Genomic DNA, 10,265 nt, shown 5'->3' on the forward strand with positions numbered 1-10,265 from the left:
CTTGAGACAGGGACTACAGCCTGCAGTTTTATGGCTATGCTAACCCCAGCAATCCTGTCTCCAACCTTCAGGGCTGGGGTTACAGCCTTGCAACACAACCACAGTGGTATTTTATTCCATTTTATTTTATTTTTTATGGGTACTTGAAATCCAAACTCAGACTCAGATGCTCTTAACAAGGAATGACTTCTACCTGTTCTATGTGTCATAGAGTTGAAGGATTTCAAGGCTGATGATGGGGGCCCAAAAGAGAGGACGAATTGGTGGTTGCCGAGGCAGGAGATGATGGGCCTAAGAGTCAGCTCTCAGGACAAGATGAGTGGGGTCTAGGGCCCGAGGTGAGGATCCCTGGTGGGCACCATGGTGAGCACAGGCAGCTCAGCTGTTTGGTCTGCTGCTGGGAGGGAGAGAGCCTTCCTGCCCAGTTTGCTTCTATTTTCTTCAGAGAGGTGAGAAAGAGTGGGCAGGGGAGGGGGAGGTGAGAAGAGGAGGCATGAATAGTTGTTCGGAGGGATGGCAGCTGGGAGAAGATAGTTGGGGATGGGGGACAGGCCTCCCTGGGGGCTGAGACTGCAGTCTAAAATGGGAATGGTCACCTACGGGGGTCTCCCTCAGCAGCAAGCCTCTGGTCCGGGGTTACACAGGGAAGGGGAACTGGGGGACAGCAGGTGACACATACCAATGATCGTAACACCCTGGACAGTGAGGCTGGAGGACTGTGAGTTCATGGTCAGACCCTGTCTCAAAGAAAGAAAGGAGCCAGGTGATATTGGCACATGCCTTTCATCCCAGCACTCGGGAGGCAGAGGCAGGCAGATCTCTGTGAGGCCAACCTGGTCTACAGAGTGAGTTCCAGTACAGCCAAAGATGCACAGAGAAACCCTGTCTCAAAAAAACAAAACAAAACAAAAACAAACAACAAACAAAAAGAAGAAGAAGAAAGGAGGGGAGGGGGGCAGGATGATGGGGAGAGAAAGGGATCGAGGAAGGGAAAGGAGGCAAGAAAAGAAGGAAATGCTGGGGTGTATTTGCAATGAGGGTCCTTCCTAACACTCTGACATGGGGAGAGGGTACAGGGGGTCTTTAACCATAAACATCACAAGGGCGGGGAAGAGAAGGGAGTCACAGGTTTTGATTGGTGACTTGTAGGGACAGAGGCAAAGGACAGGTGAAGTTCTCTAAGGTGCTGCACATTCAAAGACAGCTTTGGGAGCCGATAGCTGAGGCCTGAAGAAACACCGCCGTGTACAAGCTCACTGTTTCCCGGAGGCCCGTGGTAATCCCCGGAGGCCCGCGGTATCACACAACAAGGAACAGACAGCAGGTACCAGCTGAAGAACCTTAAATTAATTAGTTCTCCTGAGGAAAAGCTTGGGGAGGGCGGGGCTAGGGACACACACAGCCAAGCCAGAATGGCCCGGGGCTGGGAGTTAATACAGACAGACCCTTGGCCTCATTCAGGCTTTAGCAGAGACACCTACCACACAAATGCACCTCAGAAGCCACTCGGGAAAGAGGCAAGACTCGTGAGAGAAGGCTCTGTGAGGAAAAAGGAACAAAAACAATATCGCTAACCTTGCTTAACTGGGAAACCACGGGCTCTCTTCACAAATGGGAGGAGATGAGAGAGGAGGAGTCCCCTTCAGAGCCGCACAGGAAATGGAGACAAAATTTTCTCTCTACTCTTGGATCATTTGACTTCCACAGTGGTGACGGGGCAAGCCTGACATCTAAAACCCCCCTGGGATAAAACCGGCATGCCTGGAGCCCCCACTGGTATTTCCAAACAGAGCCCACATCACTTCACCAAATTAAAGCCCTTCACAAGTTTGGGATAAAGTTTGGGGGACAGATAGGAAAGAGGGCACCCTAACGCTCCTTAAGAGCCAAGACCAGGGGTTTCAGAGTGTGCTCTAGACCCTGCTGTCCCAAGCGGGGTCCTCTTCCCCAATCTAATAGCCGTATCTGGGCGGGAACAAGTACACGGGTGCCTGGTGCAGCTTGGCACATCTGCAGGCGCTACAGACGCTATAAGGTGAGGCCGGCAGGTGGCGCCAAAGGAGAGTCTCCAGGGGCAGGCTGGGCAGGCTGGGCAGGCTCTGCAGCCCGAGGGAGACTCAGTGAATGGCCAGGATTCGGGGAAGGACCACTGCAGGAGTGGTCCCAGTTTGTCCTGCTCCGACAGAATTCTCCTACAGCACCACCCTCCCCTCCCTGGGTTCTAGAAAGCCGTGGTCTACAGCCTGTGGACAACAGGCTTGGAAGGCTTTGGGTTGCATCCTTAACATTGTAACTCCAGGCTAGTTTTCCCCGTTTCCTCGGAGAACAGCACAGTCTCCAGTAATTATATCAAGATTTGAGGGGCATCTTCTCTTGGCCAGTGAGCTCCCTTGTCGCCCAGGCTAGAGGTGACAGAAAAAAAATTTCCAAAATGATCATTTTATTTTATCCATTGTCGGGACAGTTAGTGTTGACCTTAAGGCACAGTGTGGCTGCTTCAAAGAGCCTGGAGCAGGAGGGCCTGACAAGGAGCAGCCTTCTCCAGGCTGGGCCTGCATGCCACGTTACTTTTGCGCTGGCGGCTGACCATCAGACCCCAGCCCCAGCATCCCGAAGGCTGTGTTGAAGAGGTTGATGGGAGAAGAGCCGTCTGTGATGAGAGTGGATTTCAGGCCCAGGGACTGAAGAAGTTTCACCTGTGGGGAGGGAGGAGAAAGTCAGGCACGAAGACACCTCAGAAACTGGCTCCTCCCTAGGGGGCCAGCCTTCAGAGCGGCCCTTGTGAACCAAGAGCCACCATCCCCTTCATTGCATCACCCTCCTTGACGTCTCTGAGGGTCTGAAGTCTCACCCCGTACTGTCTCCCTCGCAATGCTAGCTCTTCAGGGTCTAGGACAGTGCCTGGTGCTGGAATGGTACTCAGGGTGTCAGTGACAGGTCACAGGTCACAGGAATAGCTCGCTCCCAAACAAACCCCTTTCCGTCCGCCAACATTTCCCCAAATGTGCTTGTCTTTGTCCTTTACCTTCTCAGTTCCAAGGCAAACACCCACCCTCCTCCTGTGCCTCTGTTCTCACCTGCATCTCTGGCCCAGCCACAGCCAGGTCCTTGATGGTGCTGGGGCCCAGAGCCGCCGTCATCTCCTTGAATTTCTTTGCCTCCACATCTGCCAGCTGCTGCGCTTTGCTCACTTCCAGCTCCAGCTGGGCCCGGGCGTAGACCAGTTCCAGCTCTCGCACTTTCTTTACTCGCTCGAGCTCAGCTTCCTGGAGGGGGGAGACCAGGCTCGCTTGAGGTCATGTAGCCCAGGAACTGTCCCTCAAGTCCCCCAAGCCAGCAGCCCGGAGGGAACAGAGGCAGAAGGGAACAGCAGGTGCAAACCCCAGTCATGCCACTGTTTAGTTAGTGACTCTTAGGAAGGAGTCCCCAGAGTCAAGCCTCGGGGTAAAATGGAGGTGACGTGTACCTCAAGCATGAAATGAGGTCACGGATGTAAAACACACACAACAAAGGGGCAGCGTTCAGCGCCGTCTGTGGAATGGCTGTAATAATCCCCTTCTGGGAATGCACACAGCTACAGGGCAGAAGTCTCTGCAGACCACTGGGGGCTTGGGCCGTGCTTTGTGTCCTGCTACCTACTCGGTATCCCACTGGGTTTCAGGGCCGTTGATGAACTGGCCTCTTCCAGGCCCCATGGCACCCTTCCAACAACAGCCTGAGCTCACCGTCTCAATGGCTAACGCCTCTGCCTTTAGCTTGGCCTGCAGCACAGAACCTTCTCCTTCGATCCGGGCAGCCTCCGCACGGGACTCGGCCTCTGCCTTGGCATTTCCCGTGCTTTCCACAGCCATGCTGCAGGGGAAAGAGTTGGGGGAGGTCTAGAAGAGAGGCCCGCCCACCCGGGGACTTGAGGGGGACCTCAGGGACTTGAGGGGGACCTCAGGGACTTGAGGGGGACCTCATGACACAGGTATGACGGTCAGAGAACAACTTGTGAGAATCAGCTCTGTCCGTCCACTGTGAGGAACCCTGGGAACCTGGGTCCTCAGACTCGGCAGCAGGTGCCTTTACCCAGTATGTCGTCCTGCTGGCCATATGTTTCAATGTTCTTCCAGTACGGAGGCTGGAGCCCAGGGCCTTGTACATGACAGGCAAGCGCTCTACCAAAAAGCCATAGCCGCCCTTCTAGAGTCTAGATTTCTGCCTGGAGGCAGCTCTGCCTGCCTCTCATCCCCACCTCTGCCTGAGCCGGCAGCTTTGCCAAGACCCTCAGACTGGTCAGTCTTTCCACCTCCGTTTCTCCACCCACCTCATAGCCTCAAGCTCCAAGAGTTCCTTGCGGGCTTTTTCAGCTTCTGACTGGTCCAGGATCTTCTGCCTCTCAAGCCGGCCACGGGCTTCCTGCTCCAGTCTCTGAGCCTCATGCCTGGGTAAGAAGAGGAGCAGATGAGATGCTGATGCGGGGCCAGAGCTGAGAAAGGAGCACCTGGCCTGGAGACTGACCTTTCCCCTTCCCCGGCACTCAACATGCACCTGGGCCCAGAACAATGAGCAAACGGCCAGCAGCCATGGTGTGGCTCTAGGCCTGCAGAAGACAGGCCTGCCTGATGCTTGCTTCCCCTGGAAGGACTCTCCCGTGGGAAGAAAACAGGCGAGGATGCCCTCAGACAGAGATGAGCAAGAGGATGAGTGGGGAAAGAGGGCACCGCAATAGTTGCAAGAGAAAGTAGGGGCTCTCCAAGGAGGTGACCTTGGGGCTCAAAAAGTACACTCGGAAAGACGTTTCAAAGGTCCAAGGTAGGACCAAGCTGAAGGCTGAGGACAGGGAGAGCCTGGAGGGCCCTGGAAAGAGTGGGACGCCATAGGAGCAGGAATGTCTTCCTGTTTTAATAGTCATGCTGAGGAGAGAATAGACCCTTGGGGACCAGATGGCAGCAAGCAGACCGTTGTGAATGCCACTGTATTCGGGTGGTAGCACCAGTGAGATGTTTCCCCTGGCTCCCTGCACCACTCACTTGGCTGCTGCCTCCTGGGAGTTGGTGGTGATTTCAATGGCCAGCTGGACACTGCGCTGAAGGGCGTCCCGCGTCCTCTGGTCCACTGGCTCCACAGACTGCACATCCACACTGCTGACCACCAGCCCGTTCTGGGGAAAGACCGCCCGGTCACGAGCGCGGGGCAGGAGGGTGCCATCAGGACCCGTGTCTTCGGATGTCTCGAAGCCAAAAACAGCCATGCGAATGATTCGAGCTGAGTTCTTGTGGAAGTCATCAAAGGTGACAGAAGCTACAGCCCCTCGGACTCGGGATGCAATGGCCTTGCACGCGTCACCCACAAAGTCAGGCACGGAGAAAAGCTTCGCTGTCTCTACAGGGTCATTCCGGTCCTTCAGCTCAAAGTGCCTGTGAACAAGGAGACCCAGAGAGGGGAAGCTATTTTCCCACAAGAAATGATACCCTTTCTGAGCAGGGTTTCAGCACCCATCCTCTGGGGATGAACAGCAGCAGCTCCTACATGGGAGATGTGAGTTTGTGCCCAGCAAGCACCTATGTTCCTGCTAAATCCTTGGAGTCCCTACAGTGGAGATGCCTACTCTCCCATTTTACAGAAGAGCAAGTGAAGGGTTAAAGATATTAAATTCAAGGTCATACCATATGTAGCAAGCCAAAACTAAAATCATGCAAAATAGGTCTAGGATCTGTGCTATTAACTCACTAGGCCAGCACCCTATCTGCCTTGGTCACAGTGCTAGCTGTTCACCAGACACTGGAGAACACCATTTCTCCAGGTGACTCCCGGAGACAGGCCCTCACACAGGATACGCAGGCTGGCTTTGAGCTCTTTCACTGACACTGGCCTGGAATACCTGATCCCCTGCTTCTGCCTCCTGAGTGTGTTCTGGCTACATGTTCACACTGCTCACATCCATTGGTTGTTTAAAAAAACAAAAACAAAAAAAATCTTGCAGAAGTTGGGAGTGGTGACGCATGCTTTGAGTCCCAGCCCCAGGGAGGCAGAGGCAGGCCGATCTCTGTGAGTTTGAAGCCACCCTGGTCTATATATGAGTTTCAGGATAGAGAAACCTTGTCTCAAAGATAGATGGATGGATGGATAGATAGATAGACAGACAGACAGATAGATAGATGATAGATAGATGATAGATAGATAGATAGATAGATAGATAGATAGATAGATAGATAGATGATAGATAAATACAATCAAAAAACAGCTTGCACTGATAAAAGATGGAGGTGTGTCTGGGTAGTTCCCCTTTAATGGGGCCCTGAAGTCTTCATCTAGAAGGGTAGGCCATATGCTCCCCATATTTTCGAAACTCCCAGCTTCCTTCTGGTCCTACGGCATCAAGGGCTGCCTTCTGTCCCTTCCTGTTCCTGAGGCTGCCCCCTGAGTCCGCGGTCTCACCAGTTGTAAGCAAGTTGCAGCTGCAGCCGGGCGTGATCCGCAGTCTCAATGGTGATGACGTCAGTGAAGAAGTCGGGTCCCAGCAGCAAGCAGAGAGCGCGGCGAGCGTGGGGACGCTTGGGCCGCCCGGCAGACAGGGACAACACTGTGAACTGCTCCTCGGGATCCAGTGACACCAGCTCAGGCCCAAAGACCACGCTGCGGAGAGAGGCGGAGGTCAGACTCCCTGGGAGCGTCCCAGAGGACCCCGCAGAGGCCGTCCACTGGCTCACCGGGCTCTCTTGGCTCTGTAGTCGTACACCTGCACGGCTGCATTGTGTGGGACACGGTAGCTGACCACTCGGGTCTTGTTCCTTGGAGCGGAGGGCTGAAGGGTCTTGCCTGTGGCCTTCTGACCCCTGTCTGCCAATGGGTCATGCCCCAAGTTCAGCAGCTCCTCCACCCCGGGAGGCAGCTCCTTTTCCCATAGGACTTCATCCTGGGTCAGCATGTAGGTGCTTCCAATCACAGCCCGCACCTAGGGAAGGTGTTTTCAGAGAGGATAAGAGGGAAAACGTCACTGCTAGCTGTCCTGAGCGAATCCTGCCCAGGGGCAGCACCGTATCCTGGCTAAAGGAGGTCTCTACAGGAAGGATGTGCTCAGGCTTGGTTGCCATCTGCTGGTTTTTTCTCAAGCTCTGTCCACGCTTTACTTTCCTCATCTGTATAATGGGCCATCTGGGGGATAGACAATGAGAAGGGTCCACAAGGCCAGTTCAAAGAACAGCACTTGGTATGTAGTAAGTGCTTGATATTATTTCTAGGATTTTCCTTAATGGAGCCGCGTGGTGGGCACCATGGTCACAGATGTGACCCTAGGAAGCACCTCATACACACTAACACTGGCTTGGACACTGAATTGTTCCTCGTTAGATTCTCAGGGAAAGAGGCTGGCAATGTAGTCCTCAGCCAAACCGAGGTCAAGGTTTTAGGTGAAGCAGCAAAAGGAGAGTCCACCGAGACGTGGGCCATGTTCTAGTGAGATCTCTGTGCTAGGTCCACATCTGCAGGAGGGCGGAACCCTGGTCCTAAAGCCTAGTTCATTCTCCCAGCTGGAGGCTCTGAAATGTAGACCTAGATATTTTGCACAGCGATGGCAAATGGAGCAGGAAAAGGCCTCGCATCTGCCAGACAGCCACCTGGCAGCTGCTGTGTGTGCCGTGGCGCCTTCCCCCAACCTGCCTCTTCCCATCAGCAGCACCTGCGGGCCCCCGAGGAAGGCACAGCTGGCACCTCCCATCCCCCAGCTGGTACCTTCCCGGTCTTGACATCTTGCACATAGATGCCCTCATTTAGGTCCAGAGGGATGGCCTGGCGCTCCTCCACCACCTCCACTTTCGCAGAGGGCACATACTCCAGGGGCCCACGGATGAGCCAGCGGTCTCCGGCTTGGTGGGAGACCTTCTCCTCGTTCTCCCCCTCCTCCAGGGGCTGCAGTGCCCTCAGCAGCAGCCCCTGTTGCTCTGACAGCACATACACATCCTGGATGCCTCTTTCCAGCCTCTCCCCTGGCTGGAGGAAAAAGGACTTCTCTCCCTAGTGGAAAAGAGGGGAGGTTAGGACATGGTGCACTCTGGCTATAGCAGAGCCACGCTGCTTTGAGACGGTCTTCTGGCTTGCCACCTCTGCACGACCTTGAGCCAGGTCTTCTGGTGGCACTAGCTCAACCACATGCTGTGTCAGGCTTGTGTTGAAGACAGAAGTCCAAAGCACAACCCCATTATAGCCCCTGTCTGTCTGTATGTCTGTCTGTCTGTCTGTCTGGACGAATGCCGGCAGATCACCTGGTCAAATCTGTAAACAGTCGAGACCTAGGTCCTCAGGTTAAACAGATTACCCTAAACTGAGTGCAGTGCACAAGTCTGTAATCTCCACACTTGGAAAAGTAAAGAAGGATCATCCTGAATCCAAGCCCAGTCTAGGTAACAAAGCGAGAGCCCTGTCACAAAAGCCAAACCAAAAAATCCCCGAAGAAAAGAAAATGTCCACAAAGGAATGATATATATATTTAACCTACTGCTGCTTCTCATTTCTCCATGGTCTGTTTTCTTGATATGGTGGAATTTGAAGGTTGGGAAACTTTGGTCATAGGGTCAAATCTGACCTGCCACCTATGGTGTTTGGTGGTGGTGTCGGTGATGTGGACCTAGCCATGTTTCCCAGACTGGCTTTGGACTTCTAGACTCTTGTATCAGGCTCCTGAAGGGGTGGGACGGCAGGTACACACTTCACTGGCCTTTTTCTCTCCCCTTCTTTGAGATAGGGTCTTGCTGTGTCGGTTAGGTTGGCCTCAAATTCACAGTCCTCCTGCCTCAGCTTCTTGAGTGTTACAGGTGTGTACCACACCTGACTCATATATATATATATATATATATATATATATATATATATATATATATATGTATATATTTTTTTTTCTTTTTGTTTTTCGAGACAGGGTTTGACAGGGTTTAGCTGTGTAGCTCTGGCTGTCCTGGAACTAGCTCTTGTAGATCATGTTGGCCTTGAGCTTACAGATCCACCTGCCTCTGTCTCAATCTCCTGAGTGCTGGGATTAAAGGCTGAACCACCACCCGGTTCAGCTTATATTTTAAGAAATATATGGACTTCTCTCTATGTCTTGGGACAATGGGTTCTAGAACTTGTCACCTAAAAACCCCAAATTGATACTCAAGTCCCTTATGGATGTAGCCCAGACAACCTCCTGTGAGCTTTAAGTCATAAATCATAAGTAGATTACTGATAATACATAATACCATATATACCATATAAAGGCTATACTAGGAAAAATAATAAAAACTACATATTTTCTGTTCAGATGCAATTTTTCTTAAAAATTTTGATCTGCTGGTTTAATTGTAGATGTGGGGCTTGTGGATAAAGAACACTGATTGTGTGTTGTGTGTGTGTGTGTGAGTATATGTATGTGTGTGTGGGGGATGTCTGCATGTGTGCGTGAATACAAGTGGAGGTCAGAGATCAACCTTAGATGCCACCCCTCAGAAGCCAGTTAATTTTAAAAAATTGGTGTTTAAATTACTTTATCACTATTAATAATATTTTGTATGTGTATGTGCACACATATGTACACCTGCATACGCTGGCACACATGTAGAGGTCAAAGTTCAGTTTGCAGGAGTCATTTTTCCCAGTCTAACAAATGGGTTGTGGGGATTGAACTTGGATCATCATTCTCGGCTGGGGGCATCTTTACCCACTGACCTCCCTTGTAGCCAGCCTCACCTGGTTTTCTGAGACAGGGTCCCTCACTGGAACTTGAGGCTCAATGACTAGACCAGGCTGCCTGGGCAGCAAGTCTCACAGGTCCTCCGGGCTCTAAGCCCCAGCCCCGGGATGACAAGTGTATGCCACTATGCCCAGCTTTTTAAAACGTGGGAAGTAGGCACTGAACTCAGGTCCTCATGTTTGCACGGCAAGCATGTTACCAGCTGAGCTGTGTTTCTATTGCAATAGAATCCACAAGTTTAAGTATTGAGAGTACGCAGTTGACGTGAGGAGACTCAGAATCACTCGCCTGTCTCGACTGTGTCCGTCTAGAATATTTTTATCACCTTGGGAAGAAACCTGTACCGGCTGCCCCTGTCAATTCCCACCCGCCCCACCAACCCCCAATCTACTGCCCGAGCCTCTGGATTTACGTGTTCTGGACAGTTCACATATATAGAATAATACAGTAGCTAGTCTTTCGCATCTGCTTTCTTTCACTTAGCTGTGTCTTCAGTTTTTGTCTGTTGTGGTATAAAGAACTACTTCTTTTTTTTTTTTTTTTTTTTTTGGTTTTT

General features: G+C 52.1%; 1 protein-coding gene across 1 annotated transcript in view; it reads right to left on the reverse strand.

Moving 5' to 3' along the window:
* Window positions 1–1,809: 1,809 nt before the first annotated feature.
* Window positions 1,810–10,265, reverse strand: part of Mvp (major vault protein) — a 30,299-nt gene continuing 21,843 nt past the window's right edge. The window contains exons 8-15 of the mRNA XM_005351270.2: window positions 7,717–7,998; window positions 6,696–6,940; window positions 6,424–6,621; window positions 5,016–5,402; window positions 4,310–4,426; window positions 3,726–3,852; window positions 3,078–3,266; window positions 1,810–2,696 (exon numbers count right to left, since the gene is read on the reverse strand). Coding sequence (XP_005351327.1) covers window positions 2,565–2,696; window positions 3,078–3,266; window positions 3,726–3,852; window positions 4,310–4,426; window positions 5,016–5,402; window positions 6,424–6,621; window positions 6,696–6,940; window positions 7,717–7,998 — 1,677 coding nt within the window. The 3' untranslated portion in view covers window positions 1,810–2,564. The remainder of the gene's footprint in view (window positions 2,697–3,077; window positions 3,267–3,725; window positions 3,853–4,309; window positions 4,427–5,015; window positions 5,403–6,423; window positions 6,622–6,695; window positions 6,941–7,716; window positions 7,999–10,265) is intronic.

The sequence above is a fragment of the Microtus ochrogaster genome, chromosome 8, assembly GCF_000317375.1.
Source record: "Microtus ochrogaster isolate Prairie Vole_2 chromosome 8, MicOch1.0, whole genome shotgun sequence".
Lineage (NCBI taxonomy): Eukaryota > Metazoa > Chordata > Mammalia > Rodentia > Cricetidae > Microtus > Microtus ochrogaster.